Source organism: Ovis canadensis, chromosome 14 (assembly GCF_042477335.2).
Source record: "Ovis canadensis isolate MfBH-ARS-UI-01 breed Bighorn chromosome 14, ARS-UI_OviCan_v2, whole genome shotgun sequence".
In the NCBI taxonomy this organism is placed as follows: domain Eukaryota; kingdom Metazoa; phylum Chordata; class Mammalia; order Artiodactyla; family Bovidae; genus Ovis; species Ovis canadensis.
This window is the reverse complement of record NC_091258.1, coordinates 74,567,877-74,583,574: the sequence shown is the minus strand read 5'-3', so window position 1 is coordinate 74,583,574 and position 15,698 is coordinate 74,567,877. Positions and strand designations below refer to the sequence as shown.

At 38.6% G+C, this 15,698-nt stretch overlaps 1 protein-coding gene and 1 non-coding gene across 11 annotated transcripts in view; both read left to right on the top strand.

Moving 5' to 3' along the window:
- Positions 1-15,343, top strand: part of LOC138419231 (zinc finger protein 665-like) — a 33,071-nt gene extending 17,728 nt beyond the window's left edge. For 9 of the 10 annotated variants that reach the window (XM_069551794.1, XM_069551799.1, XM_069551797.1 and 6 more), the window contains 2 exons: positions 4,414-4,540; positions 12,209-15,343. In XM_069551794.1, coding sequence (XP_069407895.1) covers positions 4,414-4,540; positions 12,209-14,709 — 2,628 coding nt within the window. In that variant the 3' untranslated portion in view covers positions 14,710-15,343. Of the gene's footprint in view, positions 1-4,413; positions 4,541-11,252; positions 11,497-12,208 lie in introns of those variants that run through there. The other variant, XM_069551802.1, reaches the window with a different exon arrangement.
- On the top strand, positions 8,707-8,779 carry TRNAC-ACA (transfer RNA cysteine (anticodon ACA)). Its single transcript has one exon. It is a non-coding gene; the product is annotated as a tRNA-Cys (tRNA).
- Positions 15,344-15,698: the final 355 nt, after the last annotated feature.

Genomic DNA, 15,698 nt, shown 5'->3' with positions numbered 1-15,698 from the left:
GACTGGTTGAATCTCCTTGCAGTCCAAGGGACTCTCAAGAGTCTTCTCCAACACCACAGTTCAAAAGCATCAATTCTTTGGCGCTCAGCTTTCTTCACAGTCCAACTCTCACATCCATACATGACCACTGAAAAAACCATAGCCTTGACTAGACGGACCTTTGTTGGCAAAGTAATATCTCTGCTTTTTAATATGCTATCTAGGTTGGTCATAACTTTCTTCTAAGCAGTAAGCATCTTTTGATTTCATGGCTGCAGTCACCATCTGCAGTGATTTTGGAGCCCCCCAAAATAAAGTCTGACACTGTTTCCACTATTTCCCCATCCATTTCCAATGCAGTGTTGGGATCGGTGCCATGATCTTCGTTTTCTGAATGCTGAGCTTTAAGCCAACTTTTTCACTCTCCTTTTTCACTTTCGTCCTCTTCACTTTCTGCCATAAGGTTGGTGTCATCTGCATATCTGAGGTTTTTGGTATTTCTCCCGGCAATCTTGATTCCAGCTTGTGCTTCTTCCAGCCCAGCGTTTCTCATGATGTACTCTGCATAGAAGTTAAATAAGCAGGGTGACAATAGACAGCCTTGACGTACACCTTTTCCTATTTGGAACCAGTCTGTTGTTCCATGTCCAGTTCTAACTGTTGCTTCCTGACCTCCATATAGGTTTCTCAAGAGGCAGGTCAGGTGGTCTGGTTCCCATCTCTTTCAGAATTTTCCGCAGTTTCTTGTGATCCACACAGTCAAAGACTTTGGCATAGTCAATAAAGCAGAAATACATGTTTTTCTGGAACTCTCTTGCTTTTTCGATGATCCAGCAGATGTTGGCAATTCGATCTCTGGTTCCTCTGCCTTTTCTAAAACCAGCTTGGATATCTGGAAGTTCACGGTACATGTATTGCTGAAGGCCGGCTTGGATAATTTTGAGCATTACTTTACTAGCGTGTGAGATGAGTGCAGTTGTGCGGTAGTTTGAGCATTCTTTGGCATTGCCTTTCTTTGGGATTGAAGTGAAAACTGACCTTTTCCAGTCCTGAGGCCACTGCTGAGTTTTCCAAATTTGCTGGCATATTGAGTGCAGCACTTTCACAGTATCATCTTTCAGGATTTGAAATAGCTCAACTGGAATTCCATCACCTCCACTAGCTTTGTTCGTAGTGATGCTTTCTAAGGCCCATTTCACATTCCAGGATGTCTGGCTCTAGATGAGTGATCACACCATCGTGATTATCTTGGTCGTGAAGATCTTTTTATTGATTATAGTACTTCCTAGAAACTTCCTTTAACCTCTGTTGTAACCAGTCCTGTTTCATATCTGGTTTTAGTTATTTGAATCTTTTTTTCTCTTTTCCTTAGTCTAGGTTGGGGTTTTCCTATACAGTTTTTTCATAACATCAACTCTTGGTTTGTTGATTTTTATATTTTTCTGCTTTCTATTTTATCTCTGGTTTAATCTTTCTTAGTTACCTGTTTCCTTCTGCTAAACTTGAGTTTAGCTTTCCGTGTTCTGCGTCCTAGAGGTCTAAAAATAGATTTCAGATTAAGATGTTTTCTCTTTTTTGCTGTAAACATTTAACAGTTCAGAGTTTTCTTTTAGTACAGTCTTCTCTGTGTGTTATAAATTTTGTAATGTTGTCTTTTCGTTTTCATCCATGTATTTAAAAATTTCCATGTAATTTTTTTCTTAGACCCATTTGTGGTGTAAGAGTGAGTTGTTTAATGTCCACATTTGGGGAATTTTCTTTTTTTCTTCTGTTTATTTCATTGTTGTTAGGGGACATACTTTTATGGTATCAGTCTCTTAAAATGGTTAATTTTGGCCTAACATGTGGTCTCTCATAGAGCATGTTTTATGTGTCCTTGAGATGCATGTGTTTTATGCTTTTGGGCCGTGTGATCTGTGCATGCCTGTTCAACTTGGGCGTTGAAATCTTGTACTACTCCTGTGCAGCTATTTCTGTCTTCCTTTCCTTTAATGTTTGCTTCATTTTTCTGAGATATCTAATGTTAGATGTATATTTAGATATTTACTTGTTACAGCTTTTTGGTAAATTGACCGTTTTATCATTACACAGTATTTATCTCATTGCACTTTTTTTTCTTCAGTTTACTTTGTCTGATGTAACAGTCTCCGCTGCTCTCTTTAGGATGGACTGTCTTTTTCTATCCTTTCACTTTTCACCTTTCCATGTCCGTAGGTTTGTGAGTACTACCAGTTTCAACTCTCTGACAAACTCTGTGTCTCTTGCCCTGTAGTTTTCCTCCTCTTACTTCTTCTGGTGGCCCCTGCCCATGCACATCATATGGTGGCGAAAGACAGGCACCCTGGACAGCTCCTTTCATGCCACTGTAATTTCAGAAGGAATGTATTGAATGTTTCCTTCCCATCATGATGTTTCTTGAGATAGTCTTGCTTAATACCTTTATTTTTTCCATATTCTTTTTTTGCCATGATTTTTAATTCTCCAAGAAGTTTTTTTACTTTATTATTGTGATAATTTTTTTTGTCATAATTTAGGACTCTTCTAATTTCAAATCACTGTTTTATTAATGGGAAAAAAAGCAAAGAAAGTCTTTGCCTTCTGTTGATGCCTTGCTATGTAAATTTAAATGGATATAATTGTATTTGTACTTTTGTATATGGTAATTTTATTATGAATTGAGTTCAAGTATTCTTTTTTAAGTTTTCTTTTGGTAGCCTAGTATAGAATCCTGTTGACAAACTCAGCTGAGTACAAAGGGTACATTTTTATCATCTGAAAGATGCTGAAATACATGTGAATAAAAGGATGACATAAAATTGTCCCCCCAAAAAAATCAAGAGACGAATCCTCTCATGTCAGTTAATTTTTTATAGATAAGCATGCATGCATGTGCAACTTTGTGGTTTAGATAGAAGACATCATGATTTAAAAACTACATATCACCTTTTTTTTTCAGTTGAAAGTATGTTATCAGTATAATCTGTGGCCTTGGAATTTTCTAAACAATCATGTTAGTGTTTTACGTAGCAAATTACTAACACTTGTGTTTCTGTATCCACGTGTATAATGACCTTTCATGCCATTCCACATTCTTCACCTTGGACTTTTTTTTTTTTTTTTCATATTAATACAATATTTATTTGTTTTCCTTCTGTCAACCCCTGAGCCCACCACTTTCCCCAGGCTGCCTGAGGAGTTACAGGAAAGAGAACATACTGGATAGACACAGGAAAAAGAGCTATGGGAGGTGGAAACAGCTCCTTCACATCGTGAAGATGAGCTAGACCATCATCAGGCAAAATAGCCCCATAGCCTTTGAGAGGGCCAAGCCCAGTGGGCCAGCCACCCCTTCTGTGGCAGGTCGAGCTCCAGGGAACTTGGCTGCTGTGTCAGAGTCCTTTGAAATGGCACTGGTTTGGAAGCTGTGGCTAGGAATAAGTGAGATGGTTCGGGGACCTGGGGCTGCCAAGCTGCTGTGGCTCTCATGGGTCAGTGTCTTCAGTCCTTCACCACCACTGTGGACAGTGATCACTCAACAGGGGGGAGGAGGTTGTCCCGATCAGGGAGGGAGTGGAGACGAATTTGGCATAGGCGTCCATTTTCAGGGGATGAAGGCCTGAGGCCCTAGAGCTGCTCCCCCTGCAGAGAAGACAGAGCGGCAGGGAAGAGGCTCACCTTGGACTTCTTTCAAGTTTTCTTTAGGAGCTCTCTGTCAAAGGACTTTCAATGTTCTCTGTATTACTTAACTGTTAGATGCTTAAGCTTCAGTTGCTGAGCCCAAGCCTCTGAGTTCAGGTGCTTCGTGTAACATTTCTTACCTTGTTGATCTGAGTCGAGTTTCTCAGAGTGTCTGTGACACAGTTTTTCTTCTGTAAGGTGGGAACAGAGCGTTCTTTAATGAGCTATTATATTGATGACAGGTTCTTGCCTGTAAAGTACTTATTTAATGTTTAGAGTAATACTACAGTAATTTAGAGCAACAGGAAGCCTTCAGACACTTTTGGTCTTTGCTGCTGTTATCAACGTCATAACTGAAACTTTTGACCTTTCCGTTAAAAGTGCCGTGGACTTTGTCATCTCTGAAGACACCACTCATGCTGTACCTCATCGAGATAATGAGTTGCACTCACTGGGTAGAACATAATATCTGACACTTCTGTATAGCCAAAACAGTGTTGAGCTTTATTCAAATATATTTCATGGATTTTGAACAGTGATGAAAAATCCATATTAATTGGAGGATCTCATAACGCCATATGAAAAAACATAAGAAATTAAAATTAAGAGATGCATAATTTCTCCAGATACCCCTGCATGGATCTGTTAGAACACATACTACAACCAAGTCAATCCGTACCCCTTACCACCCTTTCTCTTTTGCATGAAAATGAGAACTTTTCATGGCCCTTTTGGTGACATGTGGTTTCATTTCAGGAACGACTGACCTCTGAGGATGTGGCCATCAAATTTACTCAGGAGGAGTGGGAATTCCTGGGTCCTGCTCAGAGGGCCTTGTACAGGGATGTGATGCTGGAGACCTACAGGAACCTGCTGTGTGTGGGTGAGGATGACTTCCTTCCAGAGCTACCCTTGGGTATCTGCATTTTCCCTGTGTGCCCCTTGGGAGGCCCTGATGTCTTTCATCTGAGAGTTCTGGTGACTGGGGCATGACACAGCTTCACAAGGTTAAACTGACCCTCTTCAGATGCTGTGTCTGTTTCATGTCACATCTGAGGTTGTCCTAGAGCTTAATTATGTACAAAGCTCACTGGCAAATGTTAAAAAAAAAAAACACCAAAAAACCTGATTTCCTATTTTCTGCCTTTTGACTTTTGGCTCAGTGTTTAAAAAAATCCGCAGCTCTTTAGATTTGTTTCTTCTGATAACCCTGAATATCTACTTCTTATTGTTTGTTTTTGCTTGCTTTTTTTTTTGGCTCTACCATTCTGCAGGTGGGATCTTAGTTCCCTGACTAAGAATCAAACCTGCACCCCCTGCATTGGAAGTGCAGAGTGTTAACCACTGGATCACCAGGGGAGTCCCAGAATTTCTGTTTCTGATCTGAATATTATCTTCACATTGGAGCATGAGAAAAAGCTCTGGACAGTGGGGAGTGATGTAAAAGTAGTGAAAAATAGAATGTATAAAGAACGAGTATCCCAAAGGGCTGTTTTTTTCTGTTTAGGAGTGGGACAGCTGGTGGATTGGATCCTCTGTGGTTGTTACTTAGGAAAATGTAAGGAGAGTGGGTAGAGAGATTGTCTTTTTGATCCTAGATCCTATGAGGGGAGCATATGTGAATCTCACGGACTCTTACCTTGCCGTCTGTAGGTCGAGCGCATGGTCTCATCTCAAGATCCTCTAATGTCTGACCTTCATGTTGTATTATTTTTACTCTTGTGCTGTTCTACCCAGTCTGGGAATGTCAGCTGTTCCCGATGTTCCATTCTCCTTACTTTGTATCATTTTACCTCTTAAATTTATTTGAAATATATTCCTGAGGGTCTGAAAGTTTATCTGGTTTTTCCTTGCTGTGATAATCCACCTATGTTTAATTGGCAGCCTCTGCTGAGTCTCTGTGGAGTGGATTTACTAGCAGACACTAGTCCTAATGTTATTTTCTTGCTCTGCACAAACTCACCACTTGAAGCTATCCAGTAGAATGGTCAGTATGTTCTAAGATTATGAGAGAGAAAGTATCACAAGAGCCTGTTACATCTTTCCACATTTTTTCTGGATTTGGAGACTTTGTCAAGGGCACCATGACAGTGTTGTTCCTGTATATCAAGGACCATATATTTTAGCCTCTGTAAATGGTATGGGAATTTATCCCAGGACAACTTTGTCCCAGTTCACATTCTCATATCTATGGGGCTATTGGCTGCACTGTTGTTCTGTGCATTGTAAGTATTTTTTTTTCATTTTATCATTGAGTTCAAATTTCTGTGTTACTCTTAGTGTTTCTGTTTTGTATTTGCAATGCGTTGGATGGTTGATTGGGGAATGGTACCTATGGTGGAACTGGTGATCTCAGTCCCTCTTAAAATTCTTTATATATTCTTTGTACTCACTATCAGATGTATGATTTCCACATATTTTCTCTTTTACTGTTAATTGTCTTTTCAAACTCACTGCACTTTAATGCAGTTCAGTTCAGTTCCTCAGTCGTGTCCGACTTTTTGCAACCCCATGAATCGCAGCACGCCAGGCTTCCCTGTCCATCACCAACCCCTAGAGTTTACTCAAACTCGTCCATTGAGTCAGTGATGCCATCCGGCCATTTCAGCTCTGTCGTCCCCTTCTCTTCCTGCCCCCAATCCCTCCCAGCATCAGAGTCTTTTCCGATGAATCAACTCTTCGCCTGAGGTGGCCAAAGTATTGGAGTTTCAGCTTCAGCATCAGTCCTTCCAAAGAAATCCGAGGGATGATCTCCTTCAGAACGGACTGGCTGGATCTCCTTGCAGTCCAAGGGACTCTCAAGAGTCTTCCCCAACACCACAGGTCAAAACCATCAATTCTTTGGCACTCAGCTTTCTTCACAGTCCAACTCTCACATCCATACTTGACCACTGGAAAAACCATAGCCTTGACTAGAAGGAACCTTTTTTGGCAAAGTAATGTTAATGTCTCTGCTTTTCAATATGCTATCTAGGTTGGTCATGACTTTCCTTCCAAGGAGTAAGCATCTTTTGATTTCATGGCTATAGTTTATAATTTTGATATAGTTCAAATTATTAATATCTGGTTTTATTTTGTGGCCTGTGCTTTTGTTGTTACATCTGGTAAATCATTTGTGGGTCCAATTTCCAGAAAGATTTCCTACATGTTTACATCTAGGAGTTTTATACATTTGGGACTGAGGTTTAGGTCTTTAAACCATTTTGAGTTCATTTTTGTCTATAGAGTTAGATAATATTTCAAGTAAATTCTTTTGTTGGTGGGTATTCAGTTTTGTCAACATGTCTTGTTTCATAGACTGCTTCCAACATTTAGTCATTTTTAAACCCTTGTGAAACATTGTTTGAACATCTCCAGAAGAGGTGTTTTTGTTTTTGTTTTAACCTTTCTTTTTAGGTATGCTGCTGCTAAGTCGCGTCAGTCGTGTCTGACTGTGCGACCCCACAGACGGCAGCCCACCAGGCTCCTCTGTCCCTGGGATTCTCCAGGCAAGAACTCTGGAGTGGGTTGCCATTTTCTTCTCCACTTTTTAGGTATAGTTAATTTACAATGTTGTGTTTCAGGTATACAGCAGTTTACAAGATACTTAATATAGTTCCCTGAGCTATATTGTAGGTTTCTTGTTTATCTATTTTATATATATATTAGTTTGTGTATATTCAGACTCCTCATTTATCTCTCCCTTTCCTGCCCCAGCCACCATCCTGCAGTATTCCCTTTGGTAACCATAAGGTTGTTTTTTATGCTGGGGAGTTTATTTTGTGAATAAGTGCATTTGTATCATTTGTTTCAGTTCAACATGTAATATCCTATGATATTTGTCTTTCTCTGTCTGATTTCATTTAGAATAATCGCTAAGTCTGTCTGTATTGCTGCAAAAGGCATTACTCCATTGTGTTTTATGCTGTGGAAGTGGCAACCCACTCCAGTGTTCTTTCTTGGAGAATTTCATGGACAGAGCAGTCTGGCAGGCTGCAGGCCATGGAGTCTTAAAGAGTTGGACACGGCTGAGCTACTTTCACTTCACAATATTCCCTTGTATGTATGTACCACATATTCTGTATCCCTTTGTCTGTCAGTGAACATTTAGGTTGCTGCCATGTTTTGCCTCATGTAAATAGTGCTACTAAAACATTGGGGTGCATGTATCATTTTGAATTAGTTTTCATCCTTTCTGGATATATGCCCAAGATTAGAATTGCTGGTTCATGTGATAGCTCTAGTTTTAGTTCTTTATGGAACCTCCATGCTATCCTCCAAAGTGGCAGTACCAATTTATGTTCCTTCCAACAGTGTAGGAGGGTTCTCGTTTCTCCACACCCTCTCAAGCATTCATTGTTTGTAGGCTTTTTGATGGTGGTCATTCTGACCAGTGTGAGGTGATACATTTTTGTGGTTTTGATTTGTATTTCTCTCCTAGGTAGAGACATCAAACATCTTTTCAGGTGACTATTGGTCATCTGTTTGTCTCCTTTGGAGAAATATCTGTTTTGATCTTCTGCCCAGTTTTTGATTGGGTTGTTTGTTTTATATTAAGCTGTATGAACTGTTTGTATATTTTGGAGATAAAGCCCTTATAGGTAGCATCATTTGTATATATAGTCTCCTAGTCCAAAAGTTGTGTTTTTGTTCTTTGTTTGGTTTCCTTTGTTTTGCAAAAAGGTTTTAAATTTAATTAGGTCTCATTTGTTTGATTTTGCTTTTATTACCATGACTCTAAGATCCAAAAAATTTTGCTGACATTTATGTCAGTGTTTTGCATTTTTTTCCACTATGAATTTTATCGTATCTGGTCTTGCATTTAGATGTTTAACACATTTTGAGTTTGTTTTTGTATGTGGTGTTAGAGAATGTTGTAATTTCATTCTTTTTCATGTAATTATCCATTTATTCCCAGCGTCACTTATTAAAGAGACTTCTTCATTCTATCTTCTTTCCTCCTTTTTTTTTTTAATAGAATAATTGACTATAAGTAAATTGATTTGTTTCTGGGTTTTCTGTCCTGTTCTACTGATCTGTGTTTCTGTTTTGTGCCATCATCACACGACTTCCCTGGTGGCTCAGACGGTAAAGCGTCTGCCTACAATGCAGGAGACCCAGGTTCAATCCCTGGGTCAGGAAGATCTCTGGAGAAGGAAATGGCAACCCACTTCAGTATTCTTGCCTGGAAAATCCCATGGACAGAGGAACCTGGTAGGCTACAGTTCATGGGGTCCCAGAGTCGGACACCACTGATCGACTTCACTTTCACTTTAATGGCTGTAAGTTTGTAGTATGGTCTGAACTCAGGGAACATGATTCCTCCAGCTCTGTTCTTCCTTCTCAAGATCGATTTAGATATCAAAGTCTTTTGTATTTTGGTACAAATTAAGTTTTCCTTTGTTTTGTGAAATATGTCATTGTTGATTTGATAAGGGTTGCATTGAATATGCAGATTGCCTTGGATAGTATGGTCATTTTGACAGTGTTACTTCTTTCAATCCAAGAACATAGTATATGTTTCCATCTGTTCGTGTCATCTTTGCTATCAGTCATCAGCATCTTATAGTTTCATGAATACAGTTCTTATGACTTTATAGGTAGGTTTATTCCTTAGAATTTTATTCTTTTCTCTGAGATGGTGAATGGGATTGTTTTATTAATTTTACTTTCTGATGTATCATTATCAGTGTATAGACATGCAGCAGTTTTCTATATATTTTGTATCCAGCAAGTTTACTCTGTTCATTGATGAGGTCTAGTAGTCATCTGGTGGCATCTTCAGGATTTTCTGTGTGTAGCCTCATAGTGACAGTTTTACTTCTTTCTTGTGTTTTTTCACTTGAATTCCTTTTATTTCTTTTTCTTTTCTGATTGTTGTGGCTAGGACTTCCAAAAATATGTTCAGTCAAAGTGGCAATAGTGAACATTCTTGTCTTATTCATGTTGTTAAGGGGAATGCTTTCAGTTTTTCCTTGTTGAGTATGATGTTAGCTATGTGTTTGACATATACAGTCTTAATTATGTTGAGGCAGGGTCCATCTGTGCTGACTTTCTGAAGGGCTTTTATCATAAATGGCACTTGAATTTTGTGAGAAACTTCTGCATCTATTGTGATCATATGGTTTTTAGTCATCTGTTACTGTGGTGTATCATAGTGATTAACTTCTGGATATTGAGAAATCTTGCATCCCTGCAATAAATCCCACTTGATCATGGTATGATCCTTTTATGTATTAGTAAGTGTTTGAATCTGCTCTTTTGGGCTCAGGGGAGGTCTAGGAGAATAAAGCCTTTTTCTACAAAAAGGTGTTGGATGCCTCAGAAAGGCTTTTGTAACTGGGAACGTCCTCCAGAGTCAGTTTCAATCCCTCCTTTGATACCCTTCGATCTTGAGATGAGCATGTGTGGAAGAAGAAATGAAATAAGTATCCAATAGAGAGGTTAATCATACTTGGCAGAGGAACCCAGGTTTAGATAGCCTTTTCCTGGATTTTCCTTCTGATTTCTGCTAATAAGATTCTTACACAATATCCTGGAATATTGTATATGCTTTTCTTGAATATAAGCATTCCATTGTAACTTACAAAATTCACAGTTGGATACATTACATTGTAAATAGTATAACAGGTATTATCCTGCTTTCTCCATATATCACAGTCACTTTTAAAATCTCTCGTTTCTGTCCCATACCCATAGTATAATGCCCATGAACTTGCTGAACCAGTTCTTTTCTTTTAAGGTCAGTATGTTAGTTTGCACTCTCAGTTATTTTCACAAAGACATGGCAGTCACAGGCTGATATCTGACATAAACCTGTGTACCCTGTGCTCCACACAGGCCCTTTCTTAGTCCTGACCAGTCCTCACATACTACCTTGATATGGACGGAAACATCGTTCTTACCTACCACATCCCTCCACCTTTTACATACTCTCACTGTAAAGATAATCTCTGGTCATTTATTGAACAAGTTTCTCAGGACATGACCTAAATCACTCTGTGCGTCCATGATGACTCACAACCCATATCTAGATGGGATGGTTGAATAATAGTTAAACAGACTACTTCTGTCTTGTGTCTGCCTTGATATTTTTTTCCAAGTTCCTTGTATTTTTTTTTTTAATGTTTTCTAATCTATTCATTCAGTGGGTGGTCATGTTGACAAATAAGTTTTCTCAGTCTGTAGGTTCAGATTCATATCCTGTTTCTATTACCACTTTGTGCACCAATTGGGTGTGTCTTCTGCTCTGATTAGAGAAAAACATGTTAATTTACCTCAAGCCTTTCAAAGCAAATTAGTGCTGTTGGTTGGCTTACAGTAGTGCATGTTTTATAGTAAATAATCAAAATTTACTTTTGTTTAAAAAATGTAATATCTGTACTGTCATGTTCTTTATGATATGACATTATCTACATTATATCTTTTAAAAATTTTATTAATTTCATAATTGTAGTATAATTGCTTTACAGAATTTTGTTGTCTGTCAAACCTCAACTACATTATATCTTGTATGCTTTTCACTTGCAACATTTTTCAGCAATATTGTGTCTGACCCTAGTCAATAAATACCCAAAGCACTCACTTTTTATTATATTTTGGTGCCATTAAACCAGGTAATTCAGAATAGTGCATGGCTAGAGAGAAGCCTTCCTTGGTGGCTCAGTGGTAAAGAATTCACCTGCTAATGCAGAAGATGCAGGTTTGATCCCTGAGTCAAGAAGATCCCATGGAGAAGGAAATGGCAACCCACTCCATTATTCTTGCCTGGGAAATCCCATGGACAGAGGAGTCCGGTGGGCTACAGTCCACAGGGTCGCAAAGAGTCAGGCACAACTGAGCGACTGAACAACAACATAGGTAGGGATTGCTTTGATTATTGGCTGTTAGAAAACTAGTGACTATTTTATGTCTTAATTTATGTGTCATTTACAGATGATGGTCTTTTAGCATGTATTTCGCAATACAGTTGACACATACTACTTGTTAACATTGTAAAATGCCTTTTCTTTTTGGGTACATAGTTCTATAGCAGATTTAGAAAACTATGTTGTTTCCAAAAAATTGTTTTAGTCATATTCTTCATTTTCTCATTTGTTTTCAATTGTAAACAACAGTTATGTATAGTTAATCGGGTGAGCTTGCTTTTGGATTATTTACTATTACAATATATAATATATTGTTTAGAATTTATTTATGTACAGTAAGTATGCAGAATACAATGATAGCGTAATATTTTTCTTTTCAATTTGAGACAACTGTTGATCGATATGTTCCTAAGGGTCCTGGTAGAAAAATACTCTGTTTTTGAGAGTTGGCATAAGATTGTCCAATGTGAGTGTATTTGGCATATGGTTTTTAAAACTAGGCTACCTTAATGTTGAATTTATGTTACCATGCTTTCTTAAGTTAAGAATTCTATTCCTTTAATATTTCTAAAAACTTAAGGTCATCATTGTGGTGTTTCATAACTTGGTGTAAGTATTACTTTTGGTGTAATATATACTCAACATGAAAGATTTATTTTTGAATTATTGTGAGCAGGATACCTGTGGTTCTTTTTATCTTGTAGATATCTCTCCTACATATGTGATCAAGCATTTGCAACCCAAAGCGAACAGTGATAAACAAGAAACATTCCAAACATTGATGCCGGGAAGACCTGAAAGCTGTGAAATCAAACATTTTCATCTTTGGGAAAGTCAGGAAAATATGTGTGACTTTGAGTGTCAGCGGGGAGATGACAAAAGAAATTACAAAGGGACACCTGTAAGCTTTAATGGAAATGTGCCTGATGGAAGAGATTTGCATGATGGAAAGAATGCAGGAATCAAGCCCTTTGGAAACAGGCTTGGATTTAAGTCTCAAGATAAACTGCAGATATTTCAAACTGGCGGGATAATTTCTGAACATAATGAAGTTGAGAGGTCTGTCAACAACAGTTTCTCATTTTCACCAGTTCAAAGAATTCCTCCTTGTGTCCAAACCAGTGTTTCTAATATATATGGGAATGATTTTATGAATCCTTCAGTAGTATCGCAAGACCTCAAAGCACACAGGGAAAAACCTTACAAATGTGATGAGTGTGGCAAGGCCTTTCATGTAAAGTCAATCCTTTTAAGTCATCAGAAAATTCATACTGGAGAGAAACCTTACAAATGTGATGAGTGTGGCAAGGCCTTTCGTGTAAAGTCAATCCTTTTAAGTCATCAGACAGTTCATACTGGACAGAAACCTTACAAATGTGATGAGTGTGGCAAGGCCTTTACCGACAGCTCAAACCTCAGGAGACATCAGAAAATTCATACAGGACAGAAATTATTTAAATGTGATATATGTGACAAAGTCTTCAGCCAAAATGCAAACCTTGCTGGTCATCAGAGGGTTCATACTGGAGAGAAACCTTACAGATGTGATGAGTGTGGCAAGCACTTTAGGCAACCTTCACAGTTCAGATGTCATAAGAGATTACATACTGGAGAGAAACCTTACAAATGTGATGAGTGTGGCAAGGCCTTTACTCACAGGTCAAACCTCAGGAGACATAAGAAAATTCATATAGGAAAGAAATTATTTAAATGTGATATATGTGACAAAGTCTTCAGCCGAAATGCACACCTTGCTGGTCATCAGAGGGTTCATACTGGAGAGAAACCTTACAAATGTGATGAGTGTGGCAAGGCCTTTCGTGTAAAGTCAACCCTTTTAATTCATCAGACAGTTCATACTGGAGAGAAACCTTACAAATGTGATGAGTGTGGCAAGGCCTTTACTCACAGCTCAAACCTCAGGAGACATAAGAAAATTCATATAGGAAAAAAATTATTTAAATGTGATATATGTGACAAAGTCTTCAGCCGAAATGCAAACCTTGCTGTTCATCAGAGGGTTCATACTGGAGAGAAACCTTACAAATGTAACGAGTGTGGCAAGCACTATAGTCACTCTTCACAGTTAATAAGTCATAAGAGACTTCATACTGGAGAGAAACCTTACAGATGTGATGAGTGTGGCAAGGCCTTTCGTGTTAAAACCTTCCTTTTAAGTCATCAGACAGTTCATACTGGTGAGAAACCTTACAAATGTGATGAGTGTGGCATGGCCTTTCGTCAAAAGTCAACGCTTTTAAGGCATCAGACAGTTCATACTGGAGAGAAACCTTACAAATGTGATGAGTGTGGCAAGACCTTTCGTGTTAAAGCCTTCCTTTTAAGTCATCAGACAGTTCATACTGGTGAGAAACCTTACAAATGTGATAAGTGTGGCAAGACCTTTCGTGTAAAGTCAATCCTTTTAAGTCATCAGACAGTTCATACTGGACAGAAACCTTACAAATGTGATGAGTGTGGCAAGCACTTTAGTCAGCCTTCACAGTTCATAAGTCATAAGAGATTTCATACTGGAGAGAAACCTTACAAATGTGATGAGTGTGGCAAGGCCTTTTGTGTAAAGTCAATCCTTGTAAGGCATAAAACAATTCATACTGGAGAGAAACCTTACAAATGTTATGAGTGTGGCAAGGCATTTCATGTAAAGTCAATCCTTTTAAGTCATCAGACAGTTCATACTGGTGACAAACCTTATAAATGTGATGAATGTGGCAAGGCCTTTACTGAGAGCTCACACCTCAGGAGACATCAGAAAATTCATACAGGAAATAAATTATTTAAATGTGATATATGTGACAAAGTCTTCAGCCGAAATGCACACCTTGCTGGTCATCAGAGGGTTCATACTGGACAGAAACCTTACAAATGTAATGAGTGTGGCAAGCACTTTAGTCAACCTTCACATTTCATAAGTCATATGAGATTTCATACTGGAGAGAAACCTTACAAATGTGATGAGTGTGGAAGAGTCTCTGGTCAAAAACCACATCTTCAACTTCATTGGAGAATTCATACTGGAGAGAGACCTTTCAGATGTGATGAGTGTGGCAAGTCCTTCAGTCAAAATTCACACCTTACAAGTCATTGCACAATACATATAGAGAAAGCTTTCAAATGTTTCAAGTGTGGAAAATCCTTTACTCAGGTCTCAGCACTCACTAAACATCAGAAAATCCATACATGAGAGAAACGTATGTGAATGGTATGAATATGGTAAAAGTCTTCAAAATTCAAAGTTTACAAAATTCACAGCCTACTGTTGGTGAGAGAGTTCATCCTACTGAGAAACCATACAAATATCATGAGTGTGGCAACATCTTAGGCTTCATGAGAAAATTCATACTGGATAGAACTGAGATATATATGTATTTATTAGGTCTTTAGAACATGAATTCATTCTAGAAAGATTCCTCACCAATTTAAGTGTGTGGGGGGAGGGAAACAAACCCTATCCTCACAGCTCACATTTCACCAGTAGTATCAGAGTATTTATCCTGGAGAAAACACACAGCAATGTAATGTGTGTGGCAAGGATCTTACCCAAAAGTCACAAGACTGGGACATAGTGGAGCCATACTTCCCAGACTGAGCGGTTGTGGCAAATCCTTTACCTTTTTCACTATATGTATTCTCTGATGACTTTAGTTCAGGTACTCAGCCTCAGCAGTAAGTCCATATTTGGAGAGAAGCTATAGAGATCTTTTCATGTAAAAGAAACCCGAATTATAACTCAACAAAGGTGATTCTTTGGGACAGTAGTCCACCATCTTTTTGGTCTCCTGGCTTTCTGAATAAAGTCACTATTCCTTGCCTGACAAGTAGTCTCTCAGTTTATTGGGCTGTTGTGTGTGAGCTCTTAAGAGCTTGGCTTTGGTGATACATTGATCAAACACATTTGCTACATGCATTTCATGATGGTCTCTGGGAAGGAATCAGTGAGATGAAGGGGCCAACTTCATTAGATATGATTCATTCACATCTGTGTTTCCTGGAAAAACACACAGCCTGAATTACGAAATTCAATAGTGTGTGTGAATTAGCAACAGGGAGGGCGGAAAATAACGTAAAACTAGGACATGACTCATGGTCAGTAGGATCAGGAAGCCCTTCCGTACATAGTCCAGCCTATTATAAAACATAATGTTCTACCAGCTGACCTTGAACAGAATAGGC